Raw genomic sequence first — 17796 nt, forward strand, 5'->3', positions numbered from 1 at the left:
TGCAAGGAATACCATGCTGGTGGATGAGGCATTCTGTAAATCTCTTGATGTTGGTTTTGACAGATGCATTGCAGGCAGGGAAGGCAAATCCATGTACTCCAAATCTTTTGACGGTAGGTACAAAATACTGTCTGTTTTGTGATGGGAATGATCTAATGCAGTCACCCTGATAACAAATAGCTAAACTGATCCATCCAGGGAGTGGTGCCAAGTTAGTTGGTAATTGGTGGTTTCTACTGCTGGCAGATTAGGCACTTAACAGTGACTTTAGCCAGATCGGCCTTGACGAGAGTAAGTCCGTTTTGCTGAGCCCATGCATAATCTCCTTCACTGCTGCTGTGGTCACTTCATTCATGAGCCCACTTGGCAATGCCAGAAGTGGCTGGGAAAAGGGCCGGACTGACAAAAGGAGATTGACATCCACAGAATGTGTCCTTCACTTAATTATTCAGTTCTCCAGTGAGGTTACTCTTCAGTGAGCATTCACATGGTACACAAATACCTTCACTCTGCCCATTTGGAAAGGTCTGGGCATGCACCTCTTCCCGAGAACTCCTTTTCAAAGATTTTCCAGTGTACCCCTTCTTAGTCCTTGACCATTTAGCTAAACCATTAGCCACTGTACATAAATAAGTGTAGACCCATAACTTTGGCCATCTCTCCTTCCAGGCAAAATAAACCAGGTGCACTGCTCAAATTTCTGCCCCTTTGGATGATTTCCTTTTACCACTGACTTTCAGGACCATCTCAGAGTGGGGCTGCATACCGTGCAGAATCGTCTAACCCAAGCCTGAGGTTTTTTCTTTCTCAGTCATTTGGTCATAGGGAACTCCTCATGAGGCCATAGCTGTGGATTGGGGGTGGGGCATGGGGTTAACAGATATACTAAAAGCATTTGTAGGCATTGAGGATCTCAGCATCTCCCCATTACAGTTTTCAGGATTCTACTCCCTACCAGTCAGTGCCCTAACTTTATTATTTTTTTTAAAAGAAATTCACGTTCTTTTATTTATTTATTTATTTATTTATTTATTTATTTATTTATTTATGACTGTGTTGAGTCTTCGTTTCTGTGCGAGGGCTTTCTCTAGTTGCGGCAAGTGGGGATCCCCACTCTTCATCGCAGTGCGTGGGCCTCTCACCATCGCGGCCTCTCTTGTTGCGGAGCACAGGCTCCAGATGCGCAGGCTCAGTAATTGTGGCTCACAGGCCCAGTTGCTCCGTGGCATGTGGGATCTTCCCAGACCAGGGCTCGAACCCGTGTCCCCTGCATTGGCAGGCAGATTCTCAACCACTGCGCCACCAGGGAAACCCAGTGCCCCAACTTTTAATGAGGCCGTGTAAGGTTGGAAATTCAGTTTACATAGTAATTAAGCTACCCAACAGATTTGTCACTGGGTTTCCTTTCATAAATCTCAGCCCTTCAGCTTTAGGGGATGAGGTGCTTTCAAGATTATCATTGAAGCTTTAAGGTCCCTTTGTGGATCTTGAGCTGGGAATTTAAATCCCCGAGCTTCTCATCTTCTTTCCCCAAAGTGCTCCAGCACATTTAGAAGTAACAACCAGTTCCATTATACTCCTTGTGCTCACTGAAGTATCTAGGGGAGAAAATACTTGATTTCCCAGAGCCTTGCTTTCTATAGGCACTTGATTACAGGTATCTAAAGGTAATAATGTGAGTATCTGCATTGCCACTGCATGTCATGGACTATCAGTGCCCCTTTACAACTGAAACAGGATCTTTAATGGCTTTAAATCTGACTCTAGTCAGATAACAATCTAATTAAGAAAAACCAGACCCAATTTGGTACAAATTTATGATTCAGGAAGGATTTAATTAGAGACATAGAACCATAAGAAGAGTGTGTGTGTCTAAAGGGATTTATTACAGGGCTTTGGCTTTCTACAGCTGTGGGAACTGGTTAAGCAGTCTCTGTAAGGTTGTTGTCTTCATGTCTGATGAAGGCACTTGAAGTCCACAAGGCAGACAACAAGGAAAGGAAGGTGGATGTGATGTGGAAGAGAGCAAAAACAAATGAGAACTCACAACCATGAGTAGCGCCGACAAGGATGGGTTAAAACTGGAGTCAGTTCTCATTGCCTCTGACCTTGATGGTGTGGTGTCCTACAGAAGCTTGGTCCCTTAGTCACTGAGGTAATCACACATACCTGGTGTGTGCATCGGAGGAGCTGAAGGATCCATGTGGGACATAGTCCTAGAGGTGTCTCATGCCAGTGAGGTGGTCAGTAGATCAGCAATCGCATGTGTGAGATACAAAATGGCCGTTACATCACTTATGCCCTCCAAATCTTGCACAAGAATCTCTTTTATGGTCCACCCCATGGGAAACATACAGGAAAAGGAATTCTGGGAAATGTAATTCAGCCTCGCCTAGGTAACACATTACAAAGCAGCCACATTGGCCTATGAAGGAACTGTGAAATCAGTGAATCAGAGGTAATATTTTTAAAGAAGTAAAACATAATATCAGAATTCATTATAGATATAGGTTAGTACTGTTTTATGAAAAATATTTATAGTCAGTTATATGTTATCTGGACTGAAGTGGTTTTCCCCCAGATCCATCCTAACGTGACTGTTTTGGAGGTAGAGCCCTTAAAGAGAGAAAGTTAAATGAGGTCATAAGGGTGGGGCCCTAATCCAACATGACTGGAGTCCTTAAAAGGAGGAGACCCAGGGACGATCATTGCACAAAGAAAAGGCCATGCAGGGACACAGCGAGAAGGCGGCCATTTGCAAGCCAAGGAAAGAGGCCTCAGGAGAAAACGAATCTACCAACACCTTGACCTTGGACTTCCAGCTTCCAAAACTGAGCCAAATAAATTTCAGTTGAGTCACCTAGTCTGTGGTGGTATTTTGTTACGGCAGTTGAACGTTTGTGTCCCACCACCCTAATTCATATGTTGAAATCTAATCTCCAGTGTGAGGGCATTAGAAGGTGGGGCAGCTGAACGTTTGTGTCCCACCACCCTAATTCATATGTTGAAATCTAATCTCCAGTGTGAGGGCATTAGAAGGTGGGGCAGTTGGGAAGTGATTATGTCTGGAGAGTGGAGCCCTCATGAATGGGATCCCCAGCCTTTCCACCATGTGAAGACACAGCGAGAAATTGCTGTCTATTAACCAGGAAGACAGTTCTCATCAGAATGCAACCATACTTATGCATTAATCTTGGACTTCCCAGCCTCCAGAGCTGTGCAAAATAAATTTCTGTTGTTTATAAGCTATCTAGTCTGTGGTATTTTGTTATAGCAGCCTGAATGACTAAGGCAGCAGCCTTAGTAGACTAGTACATGTGTGTACTAAAGATTGAATCAGTCTTCTGGCAGCTTTTTCTTAAAACTAAGACAATCGTTTTAGAGCGGTTTCAGATTCATAGCAAAATTGAGGGGAAGGTACAGAGAGTTCCCATTTCCCACACACGCACAGCCTCCCCTGTTACTGACATCCCGCACCAGAGTGGTGTGTATGTTATAATTGATGAGCCTACATTGACACATCGTAAAAGTCCATCGTTTACATTGCAGTTCACTCTTGGTATTGTACATCCTATGGTTTGGGCAAATGTATTGATGACATTTATCCGTCATTATGGTATACTGAGTATTTTCACTGCCCTAAAAGTCCTCCGCACTCTGCCTTTTCATCCTTCCATCTCCACCCCAACTCCTGATTTTTTTATTGTCGCCATAGTTTTTCGTTTTCTGTAAACTCTTTTTCCCACTTTAATACTTTAGTTTTTTGCCAGGGTATCATTTAGCATACAAAATATTTTACTTAGTCTCTTTATTATTTTATAGTCCCTCACTAAAATATAAACTCCATCAAAACTGGGAGTTTTATCTATTTTACACACTACTGTGAATCCAGTGCCTAAAACTGGCACATTGTTAGTATTCAATGAGTGAGGGGCTTCCCTGGTGGTCCAGTGGTAAAGAATCTGCCTTCCAGTGCAGGGGACACGGGTTCAGTCCCTGGTTAGGGAACAGAGATCCCACATGCTGCGGGGCAACTAAGCCTGCGTGCCGCAACTACTGAGCTCGTACGCCTCAACTAGAGAGGCTGCGTGCCACAAACAGCAGAGCCCACGCGCTCTGGAACCTCGCGCACCACATCTATAGAGCCCATGCGCCCTGGAGGCTGCTCACCACAACTAGAGAAAACCCGTGCATCGCAATGAAGAGCCCGCACGCTGAAACCTAAGATCCTGCGTGCCTCAACGAAGATCCCGCGTGCCGCAACTAAGACCCTATGCAGCCAAAATAAATAAATCTTTAAAAAAAATGTTGAATGAATGTTTGTATTGGATCATGAATTTAAATGTATTTCTTACTGTAAATTGAGGTTGAAGATATTTGCAAACTCTGGCAATGTCTTACAGAAGTAAACATAGTCTTATCGTACAATTCAGCCATTGCTCTCCTGGGTAATTACTCAACTTATTTGAAAATTTAGGTTCACACAGAAGCCTGCATATGAATATTTATAGCAGGTTTATTTCCAAAATTGGAAGTAACCACGATAGGCTTCAGTAGGTGAATGGATAAGCAAACTGTGGTACATCTATACTATGGAATATTATTCATTGATAAGAAGCAAGATGTTAAGTCACTAAAAGTCATGGAGGAATCTTAAATGCATATTGCTTAGTGAAAGAAGCCCGTCTGAAAGGGCTGTACAATGTATGATTCATATTATATGACCTTGGAAGAGGCAAAACTATAGAGATAGTAAAAAGATCAGTATTTGCAAGACCTTTAGGGGGAGGTTGGGAGGGTTAAATAGATGAAGCACAGAATATTTTTTCCTGATTGGTGAAGCTATTTATTATTCTGTGTGATACCATAGTGATAGATACATGACATTATGCATTTGTCCAAACCCACAGAAGTTTACAGCACAAATAGGGAGCCTTAATGTAGGCAAATTTAAAAATCATTGAGTTCAAGGAATACCAGGAAGTATTGCAGACTATGACAAGAGAATCTATGTAACAACTTCCCTGAAGGAGGTGGGTGGAAAAGTTGCTAAGTAACTTTGGAAATGAGACTGTTAGCCTCAAGACAAAAGAAACTGCACATAAGTACTCTAGGTGATAAAGTTGTTTTCCATGGGGTACAGGTTAGCAATTCTGATTTATACTGGAATGGAACAGTTAAGTAAGTGGATGGTAGATGAGGGAGCCAGGTTTATCACTATTGCATTGGAATGTTGCATATCAGCAAGAAGAGGCTGGAATGATCCATGTGGTACTCTGGATTAGAGTTGGAATCATCAGTATGAACTCATGTTTAATATAGATACATATGGTTATATATGAGAATTATATAAATAGGCTTATATACACGTTAGTATACACAAAATATTCCCTTGCTCTTGTCATCTGAGAGACTATAAAAACACCAAAACCCTAATAGCAGTATGTACATGCAGTGCCCAGATCTTGGTTTCTAAAACCATATTCCCATAAAAGGAACCAGGGCTTCTTGGAGAAGTTGCTGATTGTAGGACTTGGGAAGGAAATAAATAGAAGAAGCCTGGAGCATCTTATAGTACCAGAATTAAGGAAGTGCTCAAACAAAAAAATACCACCTTGATGAGGATATGTCAGAGGACCACAGGAGCCAATCATACTGATACAAATTATTGAATAAATGGGGGAGAATAGAGCTCCTATGTAAAATTCCAAATAGTTTATGTAGATTGCCACCAAGGAAGAAGAGCATAACTCCCCATTCCTGTGGCTGTGCATGGTTACTTCTAAAGTGTACCGTATGGAAAGAAGGACATAAAAATATAACAACCATGGGGGCTTCCCTGGTGGCGCAGTGGTTGAGAATCTGCCTGCCAATGCAGGGGACACGGGTTCGAGCCCTGGTCTGGGAAGATCCCATGTGCCGCGGAGCAACTAGGCCCGTGAGCCACAACTACTGAGCTTGGGCGTCTGGAGCCTGTGCCCCGCAACAAGAGAGGCCGCGATAGTGAGAGGCCCGCGCACCGTGATGAAGAGTGGCCTCCGCTTGCCACAACTAGAGAAAGCCCTCGCATAGAAACGAAGACCCAATACAGCCAAAAATAAATAAATAAATAAATAAAATAACAACCATGGAGAAACTGGACAACTGATCAAGGTCAGTATCAGCAGTGGTAAGTCATGTTGATGGTGTGTACCTCTGGTCTGATGTGATGAAAGTGGCACTTTATGTGCTTTTCCTCCCCAAATCCCACAACGACAGTTTAATCTTAACAAAAATTTCAAATTTCAGCTAAGAGGCATACTGAAAAGTACCTGACCAGTACATCTCAAAACTGTGAAGTTCATACAAAACAAAGAAAGTCTGAGAAACTGTCATAGCCAAGAAATGCTTAAGTTGACATGACAACCAAATGTAATGTGATACTCTGGGTGGGGTCCTGGAACAGAAGACGACATTAGATGAAAACCAAGGAAATCTGAGTAAAGTGTGGATGTTAGTTAATAGTAATTGATCAATATTGGTTCATTAATTGTAACAAATGTGCCATACTGATATAAAATGTTAATAATGTTGGAAGGTAGATAGTGTGGGTTATATGGGGACTCGCTGTACTATCCTCTCTTTTCTATAAATCTAAAATTATTCTAAACTTAAAGTCTGTTTATAAAAATGTAATGATAGAATTAAGACATCATTATTTTGCCTCCTCCAGTGAATTAATGGCATCATCAGTTGTTACACAAAGAGAGACTACTAGTTAATTATATGCCTCATGGTGAAAGAACACACACTGCATATGGTCTTGCTAAAGTGATCACCCTCAGCATGATTAGGCCTGTCAATCCAGCAGCCAGTTTGCATGGAATACAGAGGAAACACAAAGGAACACAGTGACTGCACCATGAATGTGTAAGCAGCAGAATCTGGACTGCACCATGTCGGATGCCCCAGGTTTTTCAAAGCCAAATTGAAAAGAACAGAAAGATACAGAAGGAAATCTGTAAGAAAAAAAATTGAAAGCCATAATCAGTTCTTATTTTTTTTGCTTTTTTAAATGGGAAAGACTAAACTGTAATTCTAGAGATGCACACTTAGAGATAACACATGCTGTAAAGAAACAAAGAATGACTCTAAAATTCAAGATGGTATTACTATGGGGAGAGGTAAATTGGGCAAGGGAAAGATTTTTAGGGTGGCTGGTAAGGTTCTATTTCTTGACCTACTGGTGATTACTAGGATGTTTGCCTAATAACATTTATTTATGCTGTATATTTGTACAGTTTTCTGTATGTGTGTTTTATTTAGTAAAAAAAAGATTTTTAAAAATTGAATATACAGGATGAATTGAAGTTCAGGTGAGGAAGGGAAACCAGGAAGGAGTCCTTTATAGTAGTTTAGATGAGAAGTGATGAATGCCTAGTATGAGGAAATGGTGGTGTGGAAGGGCTCTAAATAAGAGAGAAAGGCAAGAGGCATAATGAGTAAGATTGAGTAGACATTTGGGTGTTTGGTATGAGATAGAGACAGATCAGGGAGTAGGTATCTTATATCAAGAAGACTTGAACTTTTATTCTTTTGAAAAGAGCAGGATGTAATAATAGTTTCCACTGGGAACCAAAGGGCAGAGAGTATGTGCTGAGCTTTGTTTTATTCATCTTCCTTCCACACTTTCTTCTTATCAGTCTGATGCTTGAGAGCAAAAAAAGTTTTTTCATTTTCTTCGATTCTGCCTCCCTCTATTAACTGCAGCCCTTCAATGTAACTTCACCATCTCTGCTATCTATAGAACAGAAGCTGAGGAGTCTGATGTACCTTCATTCCAAGTGGATTTTATAAGATCACATATATGGAATTACATGAGTGCATGCACATTTATTTAACGGTTTCTTGACTGTTAACAGTTACTTTCAAATAAAGTGACCCTAACTGATATTGACGTGTAATTTAATGATAGAGGTATAATTGCCTATAAACGTAGAAGAAAATTAAATGACCCCATCCTCTTTTAAAATAGGCATAATTAAATTAAATATGCATAAACTCCAGAGAGATGAATTAATTGATTGATTGATTTTAAGGAATTGGCTCACAAGAAGTGAGCTTACCAAAGGCTCCAAACAGCATCCCTATCCGCCACTACCACTTTAAGCATGTATAGAAGGGATATCTTGACATGCTCCACACCACTGAACCCCTAGAAATTTCACTAAGGTAAAATTCCCCTGAATTTTTTCAGATTTATTTTTCACCTTTTGACATGCAAGTATATTTCTGCTCTTTTTCTCTTGTCCTTCTGGGACTTCCATAATGTATTACATATATTGGTTTTCATCCATGGATTGTTGTTAAATTGGTGTTTCTAGGGAGAGAGAGGGCTGGAATCTTATTTTTGCCATCTTGCCGATTTTCCATTTATTTAGATCTTTAAAAATCCTTCAGTGAACTTTTCATCAGGCAAGCCTTGTACAGGTCTTTCAGTTTTCTTTGTAGAAATGTTACACTCCTTTTGTTAAATTCACTCCTAAGAATTGTTTTCTTTTGATGCTATTGCAAATGAGTTTGTTTTCTTAATTTTGTTTTTGGATTGCTCATTGCTAGTGTATACAAGATCAATTGATATATATATATTGATCTTGTGTCCTGTAACTTTGCTGAACTCATTTATTCTAATATTTTTCAGTGGGTTTCTAAGCATTTTCTATATACAAGGTCATGCCATCTGCATATAGCAATAGCATTACCTCTTTATTTCCCATCTGTATGCCTTTTGTTGCATCTTCTTTCCTAATTGCCGTAAGACCTTCAGTACAATATTAACTAGAAGTGGTGAGAGTGGTATAAGGGCAAATAGAAATGAAAAATAAGAGGATTATTATTCTCTGTTAAAAATAATGGAAGAGACATCCCCCCTTCTTTTTCGTAGAGCATTTTCTTTTGTAAACTTGTAAATTCTTTATCCCTTTGAGATGAATATGAACCTTTAAAAAAGCCTCTTGGCAGTTTTACACCCCTACAGTATCTTTCTCAAGGAGCCTCAGAGCCATCTCTGAAATACTTCCAGGGAGGTAGCACTCCTTTTTCCCAGTTCTGGGGGAGGGTGGGAGCCTAACTTCAATGGGTGCCTTGCTCCAAGTTGCAAAACTGCCTCCTGTCATAAAGATATGAGAAGCTTGTTTTTCCTTTTATAAAGACAATTAATTAACACAGATGGTCATCCCAATTACCAGACGAATTTTGGGTGAACTATGCGCAATAAATGGTACTGTCAAGTCCTCTTACTTAAGGACTAGTTATTGTTTATCTTGAGATCATGTATGTAATGAGTTGTACCTGCTTGGCTTTATAAAAGGGTGAGATTTCTCTCTGTCTTTGCAATCTCTCAGCAGATTGCCTGTAATGCACATCACATTCTGGTTTTATGCTTATTCAATAATAAAATTCTTTTCTTTGTGTTCAAGCCAAGGGACCCCTTCAGTAGTCCCTTATTATCCACACATAGCTAGGAAGGCGCAAATGATAAAGGGAGAATCATGGAAAGATTAAGAGCTTGGATAATAGAGTCTGCATAGGAAGGTAACATATGGAGACTGGCTGTACTAGTCACTTGGAAAAAAGGCAAACAAGGTGTTCAACTAATTAATGTAAACACAGGAAGGGAAACCAAAGTGCCCACATGATTCATATTTTTCTTGTCTCAACGTGAAGGAAACCAGCCCATCCTATTTGGATCACCAGCACAGCTGATGCCACTGAGAAGCCACCCAGGGCTCCTAGGTAATTCAAGTGCCTTTCTCACCAGCTGATGTTACTCACTTAAAGTCTTCTTTTCCCCATGCCCTAGAACTTTGCAGACGTACACCTCAGCGTGTTTTCAATTTACAGCCCACACAGGGGAATGTATACTGATTATTGCATAGAATTCAGCAACCAGCAGCTGCGTGGAATTCTGTAATTAGCAGATTTTGCTCCTTTGATAGAGCAGTCACATTAGGGTCTGGAAGATCACTACATAAAGGGGTGTGGTGGCCAGGGGAAGCTGACTATCTGCCACACCACCCCTCATAACTACGGAGTAACTAAGGAAGTTATGAACTCTTTGAGAAGGGTTGCTAACAGCTGTACTTGAAGCCTTTCCACTGAAGTTGAGCTGGGAGATGTTTCAGCAGTGTACCCAGAAGACATGTGAGTCCCCCCACTGATTTCCGTCAGTGGTTTGTTGAGGCTTTCTCAAAATTCCCTGGTGTGAACCTGGGGTCAGGTCAAAATATGCTCTGGTTTTAGCAACGTTTGTTTTGACTCTCTAGCCAACTGTCCAAATCCAAATTAAGGAAAAGTGGGAGGATGGCAAGGACAGACTGTTAGTCAAATCTGAGCAGCAGCTACTCACTTTGGGGATAATCTAGAGAAAGTGAAAAAAAAAAATTAAAGATTTCTGTGTTGGCTGCTCAGTTAGAACTCCTTACTAAAGGGAATACTCCCTAGTCTAGTCAACCTGTGAAGGGATCCGGAAGAGGGGACTGTAGAGAGAGACTCCGGAGGAGGCAGGGATTGCAGGGACAGGAGAATCAGCAGGACCTGGAAGAACAAAACCTTCAGCCAGGAAATACTTGGCAAATGGCTCAAAATGGGCAGATTGTGAGAATCTCAGAGGTGGGAACTGGTGAACCATATGTGTCAGTAACTTTCCCTCAGGCTAATCTCTGCCTGTTCTAATAAAGTCTGGTGCTACTTATTCTGCAATTTCCTCAGAAATTTCTCATTTTCCATCTGGCGGCAGATCGTTACAGATTGTTGGTATTTTGCATCAGTCTCCTACTTGTTCCGTTTCCTCCACAGTTCCCATGCAGATAGGTCCTCTAACTTGGGAATGCATGTTCTTACTTTCTCCTCATTCTTCTATAAACCTACTGGGGAGAGACCTGTTGTGCAACTAAAAGGCTACCATATGCTGTACTCTGGATGGAGTAGCTGTGGAGCTCCTTGGGGAAAAGACACCTGATTTGGTCATGCTGTGCCCTTTGAAAGAAAAGGCGTATGGCAGAGAGTGGCGGTTTCACACCATGCTGGGCAAGCGCACCAAGTAAAACAAATCAATGCATCATGTTGGGCCTAGGAAATGATTTTTCTTTCCTTCTGCCTATGTGGAGAGGTTTTCTGAATTGGAAGATTTTGTTTTAAACATCTTTGTCTTGTTCCTGATCTTAGGAGGAAAGCATTCAATCTTCCATCATCAAATATGATGTTAGCTGTGGGTTTTTCAAAAATGGCATTTATTAGGTTGAGGCAATTCCATTCTATTCCTAGTTTGTTCTGTCTTGTATCATGAAAGGGTGCTGGATTTTGTTGAATGCTTTCCTGCATCTATTGAGATAATCATATATTATTAAATGAGATAATATGAGTTTATTCTGTTAGTATGATGTATTAATGTAATAGTCATTTTTGATATTCTGTAATTGGTGGTTTAGCATCTTGAAATGATGGGCCAAGTTAATGGCTAAAGATGTTGGCATATATACCATCCCTGTGTTTCCACAGGTGCATAAAAACCCCACCATCTGTGTTTTGCTTCCTGCCCAATAGGGCACTTCCCCACCTAACATAGTATAGTTAGGTTACTATAGTTTATCACCACCACTGTAGTAAGAATGGCTTTTCGTTCATGATTTCTCTTCATGTCTTCTGTCTCTTGACTGGTGTTTCCCCATGTGGCCCTGCGTGGTGTGGTGTGTCCCCTCCTCTTGAACATTATAAGTCATGAAGTCTTCTTTCAAAGGCAGTTGTCTCCATGTCTATCATTTTATCATACCTGATTAAAACAAATCCCAGGTACGTCTTAAAACAATTGGTGCATTGAGCAGGGTGGTTCAGTGACAGATGAGGATGACATGTCTCCAGACGGCTTTTGGCTTACTAACTGGATCCAACTGACAGCAAATAATGCTTGGGAAGGCTCTGCTGGCTGTTGACATACTTGTGCTTTAGCGGCCACCGCGTAGTGTTGTATCTGTTGGGTTTTTCTCGTTATCCAGTCCAATTGTGTCAGAGCTCAGAAAGCTGAGCCCACCCTGAGCTTAGGGTGCTGTAGTCTGAGCAAAGAGGTCCCCACTTGGTCCCTATGTGTTGTGATGCACCTAGTCTGGATGCGGTCTCCAGGGGTGCTTAGGGTAATTGGCTATCATACTGAGCAAAGGTTCCCTAAAGGGATGGGAACAGTTACCCTCCCACCCTCACCTGGCGAGCTTGATCTGTAGGTAGGGGCTGCTCCAATGTTCTCCCTTATTTTCCTTGTATGCAAAAGACATACTAGCCTGTCTCATTAGGTAGCAGGATGCTACCTGGCTAGGCATCCTTACATTGGAAGGACCTAGTGACGATCAGTTTGAGGGCACCCACCCTGCAGAGACCATGGCTCCCCACAAATGTTATGTTGTTGCGAAATCCTCTGCTGTTCTCCACCGTGCTGTTGTCACAGTTTGATCCCAGACCCAGTGATATAAGATATGAGGGCCCATCCCTGGAGACCAATGGCCCAGTGTTTAATGAAAGAGGGGAAAGGAATATCTGTTTCGAACTCCCCCCGCAAACTAAGGATGTGGTCCAATTAATACAAAATTATAAAATACTAATCAATTATATCTCCTAAGTGCTGCTGATTATCAGTACACAAAAGGTCTTATACTCTTAACAAAAAATTTGAAAGCTAAGGCTGATGCCACTATTGCAAATTCACAGTGCTTTCAGTGGTTCAACCCGTTTGTGGTTAGTTGTGAGTTCAGACGTGTGAATGACAGACACATTAATGTGTCATAGGATTATCAAGTTCAATCATTTCAATTTTTGCAGTGATTGCTATTATCTGTTTTTTTATTTGTGTACATGTGAATCCTAAAACGCCAAAATGCAAGTGTAAATTTTACGATGAATTTTCTGAAAAGTGGAAATTTATTAAGCAAGGAAAAATTCCCTTTGAAGATTTTTTACAGTATGTAAAAATGGTAGTGGGAATTCCCTGGTGGTCCAGTGGTTAGAACTCCATGCTTTCACTGCCAAGGGTATGGGTTCAATCCCTGGTTGGGGAACTAAGATCCCACAAGCCACGCAGTGTGGCCAAAAGGCAAAAAAAAAAAAAAAAAAAAAATGTAGTGAGTAAGATATAAACCAGCATATACTAACAGCTAAGCATAAGAGATGTATAATTTCTTCAGCTAGTACTATAGAAAGAGATAAAATAAATTTTTTGATTAATAGGAATTCAGATTGAGATATAGTAATTGCAGTGGAAGCTGTAAATACCCTCCACGCCATACATTATCACCAGTCTTTCAGCTCAAATGACTGAATGTACTGCTGCCAGAGTATTTTCTAATTCCAGAGTTGCAATCAAACTTTCAAGTGCCAGGGCTTCCCTGGTGGTGCAGTGGTTAAGAATCCGCCTGCCAATGCAGGGGACACGGGTTCGAGCCCTGGTCCGGGAAGATCCCACACGCTGCGGAGCAACTAAGCCCGTGTGCCACAACTACTGAGCCTGTGCTCCAGAGCCCGGGAGCCACAACTCCTGAAGCCCGGGCGCCTAGAGCCCGTGCTCTTCAACAAGAGAAGCCACCGCAATGAGAAGCCACCGCAATGAGAAGCCGGCGCAATGAGAAGCCGGCGCACTGCAACGAAGAGCAGCCCCCGCTCACTGCAACTAGAGAAAGCCCAAGCACAGCAACAAAGACCCACTGCAACTAGAGAAAGCCCGCGCACAGCAACAAAGACCCAACGCAGCCAAAAATTAAAAACCTTTAAAAAAAAAATTGCAAGTGCCAGGATAAAGTCCACTGCAACAACAACAAAGATAATAGCTTCACTTATGATTACAGAGATTATCAATGTTCTAAATGCCTCATCTTTTTCCTTTTTTTTTTTTTTTTAGCATCATCGCTGTGGATGCAAGCAATTACAATGCAGAAAATACATATTTCCCCCTTGCTTCTACATTGCTTTCGGTTGAGGTAATAATACAAATTTTGGTGGATGTTTGCATAAAGGTGCAGACATGTTTATTCCAAGGTTAAACGAAGCATGAATGATTCTGTGGAAGATGTTGACTGTGCTGCCCATATTCTGCACAATGCTTGCTGTTCAAATAGCTTCTGATGTTCTTTCTATTGATGTTGAAGTAATTGTCATGAAGTTCTCTTACTTCAGCATTTATACTATTTGAATTGAGTGATTAAAGGATTTTTGTGATTTTTTTATTGGCATTCAGTATTCTTCATTTCTCTTGCATTCAGAAACTCATTGACTCTCTTTAACAAACACAGCTGGAAGAGTTCTCAGTTTATTTAAAGCACTGAAATAATATTTTAATTCTCAAGAAAAGGCTCCCAATTCTTGTTTAACCTTTTAAGTATTCCATTGAATGAAGCTAGTTTGCTTATTTCTTGTTCATAGATTTCAATATCTTTTTAGCAATAGGATTATGGAAATTGAAAGAAGAGCAAAAAGTGTTAGTGAAATATTCCACTGTTTAATGGAACTTAGTGAAATCTTCATGTCAGACTGTTTTTAAAAGGGAAAACATGACTTATGGAATAATAGGAATAGGAAAATAAATTTTGACTTGTGGATAATCATTATTGTACTCGCCATGACTGTATTTTGAAATGAGTTTCATCTCTTGAAGAATTTGATTCTTTTACTTGGATGTTACTAACTGCTCTTATAGCATGAGGACAAGTGGAATTATCATGCATAGTGTTAAAAAGGAAAGGAAGAAATTGACAAAAAGTTTTCTTTTATCAGTGGACAGCATGTTAAAAACTTGTTAATCAAGAGATCCATCGTAATCCTGAAGAATGGAAAAGGCAAGTTCTGCCATGAATAATGGTATTATGTGTTTCAACAAATCAAATCTGAAGAGCAATTCCTAGAGTTGTTAACTTTATGCCATTGTATCTGCTCAGAACGCTAAAGTTGAATGTCTTTTCTCATTAATGAATGTCCAGTGGACAAAGGATGAAGTAAGTGAGATGTTACTACTGTAGGAGATATGTTATAATGAAAATGGAGCAATGTAGCAGTCTCTGGAAGAAATTCTACAACTCAATTCTGCAAGGAACCGTTAAGGAGAGCCAATATATATCAGGAAAATAGTTAATGAAAGATATGTAATTTAGATACTTAAAATTTATTTCAGATGAACAACGAATAAAAGTATGTCTCATGGCTTGTATTTGCTAAATCTGGCAATTTTACCCAATGTTGCCCGAAGTCACAGACCCTTTTTTTTTTTTTAATTGAAGGAAGTATCCTTGATTTAGTGTTGTGTTAGTTTCAGGTGCACAGCAAATGATTCAGTCACGTGTGTGTGTGTGTGTGTGTGTGTGTGTGTGTGTGTGTATGTAGAACTTCAGTTATATATAATCTATGTACATACACATAAAAATACTTTCAGATTCTTTTCCATTATAGGTTATTACAAGAAACTGAATATTATTCCCCTATGCTATACAGTAGGTCCTTGTTTATTTTACATATAGTAATCCCAAACTCCTAACTTATCCCTCCCCCCTTCCCCTTTAGTAACCATAAGTTTATTTCCATCGCAGAGCCTTTTCTAAGTGAGGTGGCTCTAAGGCTTTCAGGAAATGTACCGTGCGCAGCTTTCTGGCACAGGACGGGGCTGTCACTATGGGCCTTCTGCGCATGTGCACTGCCTCCTCCTCCCCCCACCCCCGGATGCCGGCGTGTTCCCGTTCCGCGGCCGATGTCTCGCGAGGAGATGGTTGCGGAACCTCCGGCGGCTGCGGGCCGGGCAGCTGGCGAGCAGGACGCTGCTGTGGAGCACCGGGGGAACAAGAAGCTCCAGGCCAGAGGCGGGTGAAAGAGGAAGCGGCTTTGTCTCCAGATTCGGTGTAAATCTGGCCCCGTTTTTATGCACCTGATGAGAACCTGCACGTCCCAGCAATTAATTTTCTCATCTCCAAGGTGCCCTGCCGTTTGAGGCCTCGGTAAGACCGCGCGGAAACTGGCCTTTGGCTGTCAGTAGATGCGCACTTTTCTTCTCAACGGACCCTTGTTCTTTTCCACTCAGGATCTCGCTGAATCCTCCCAACCACCTGTGGTCAGCGTCGCGTCCCCTTTCTAACAGTGAGGTTCCGAGACGGGATAGAAATTCAAAGTGGCGAAGGGAGCAGGGGCAGGAGCAAGGATAGATCCCATGCCTCGTTCTCTGCCCAGCATAAAATCTGAGCATGAGTCGGTCGCAGCAGTAAGCAGCTTGAGTACCCTAACCCCTGAAGGAAATAATGTTGAAGTGAATGCAGCATTGGTTTTGGGGGATTTCTTCTTGTTTCTAAAGAACCTGTGAACATAAATGGAGGCGTCCAGGCCCCTCTGACCCCCTCCAGCTTTGCCTGTGCCCTCAGTAGTACCAGTTTGCTTTTACAGGAGGTCCTGCTTAAGCCGGGAGCTTTCGATCTTGGATGAATATTCCAACTGGTTTAGGTTCCACCTTTCTTGCAACAAAGCGGCTTTTGTGAGGTAGGAAGGGGGATTCCCGGGAGCGGGAATTGTCCCGGTAGGACAATCAGTTCGCCTGAGACCTCAGTAGAGATCCAGAGCCCAGGTGCAAAGACGCTTGTTGCTCAGCCGGAAGCAATTTGGGTCCTCCTGCCGGAACCACTGTCATATGCAGACTGTCACAGACTGGGTGATGGTGGAAACCTTGGGCCAACTTTCCAGAGAGATGTAAGCTGTGGTTTGGGATAGGAGGACAAGACAAAAGGAACAGAAGATACTGCTTCTTAGGGAGTTCTGAAGGCATCGTGTGGAGGGAAAGAGCTGACCAGCCACAGGGGAGGGAATTACCTTCTTCCTCCCTTCACTCTTTACTCCACTCTTTCTGAGCTCTGAGCTGTTCCCACACTCAGCACAACTAGAGATATACTGATGCCCTCTCTATCCCGATCTTACAGAATCAGAGATGGTGCTGCAAGACAGGTTGTTAAGACTTGGACTTAAGACAGGTCTATTTCTGCTTTACTTAAAAGATGGAGTTGGGTTGGGGTGGGCAAGAAGTGGGTCAAAAATGTTAAGTGGTTACAATTCTACATTTTGTTATGGCAGAATCAAGAGGAGACATGGAGTCTCTTGATGGTCTAGGCAGGTCTTTTCTGCTTTAACAACAGATAAGTCAAAACCAGTTTGGTTTGGTTTTTTTTAATTAAAAAATACTTTTGAGACCTGAAACCAATTTAAGAGTAAACCCTTTTTTTTCCTTCCAAAAAAACCCCATCCTTTTTTTCAGAACCTTGTTGAGATTCTCTGGTTTGTAATGAACATTACAAATTTTTGTGCTGAATATTTTTGCTCAGCATCAGTTTTAATGAAAGCATTGTGTTCTATTCCTTGGCTTTTCCTAATTGGCTTAATTAGTTTAATGTGTTGTTTATATTTTTTCTGTGTTAGAGCATACATTATTAACAAATCAGCAGAAAACAAATGTTTTTACATTTGAAAACTAGCTTGTCCAAACATTACATAATCATCCCAGAGTCATGCATGGACACCGAGTGCTTCCCTCCCTCACTGTTATCCTTTCTCCTCCTTCTCAAAGTGTCTCCCATTCTGAGGTGTTTTGCCAGCTGCTATGTGGAGCTTTCTAGGCAGGTGATGTCACTCATGAGCTTTCCTTCTTTCTCAGGTGTGCCCCCTCAGTTCTCTACATTCTTCCAGGAGCAGCAGAAAATGATCACATCCCAGGTGAGTCGTTTAATTTATGCACAGTTTTGCTTAACACTGATTATT

At 41.4% G+C, this 17796-nt stretch overlaps 1 protein-coding gene across 2 annotated transcripts in view; it reads left to right on the plus strand.

Moving 5' to 3' along the window:
- The window catches only part of LOC103002793 (zinc finger protein 37A-like), a 63633-nt gene that overhangs the window by 619 nt on the left and 45218 nt on the right, over window positions 1-17796 (plus strand). Inside the window, exons 1-2 of one of the 2 annotated variants that reach the window (XM_007170798.3) lie at window positions 15449-15998; window positions 17693-17751. In XM_007170798.3, coding sequence (XP_007170860.3) covers window positions 17737-17751 — 15 coding nt within the window. In that variant the 5' untranslated portion in view covers window positions 15449-15998; window positions 17693-17736. Of the gene's footprint in view, window positions 1-15448; window positions 15999-17692; window positions 17752-17796 lie in introns of those variants that run through there. The other variant, XM_028163643.2, reaches the window with a different exon arrangement.

This window comes from Balaenoptera acutorostrata, chromosome 16 (assembly GCF_949987535.1).
Source record: "Balaenoptera acutorostrata chromosome 16, mBalAcu1.1, whole genome shotgun sequence".
In the NCBI taxonomy this organism is placed as follows: domain Eukaryota; kingdom Metazoa; phylum Chordata; class Mammalia; order Artiodactyla; family Balaenopteridae; genus Balaenoptera; species Balaenoptera acutorostrata.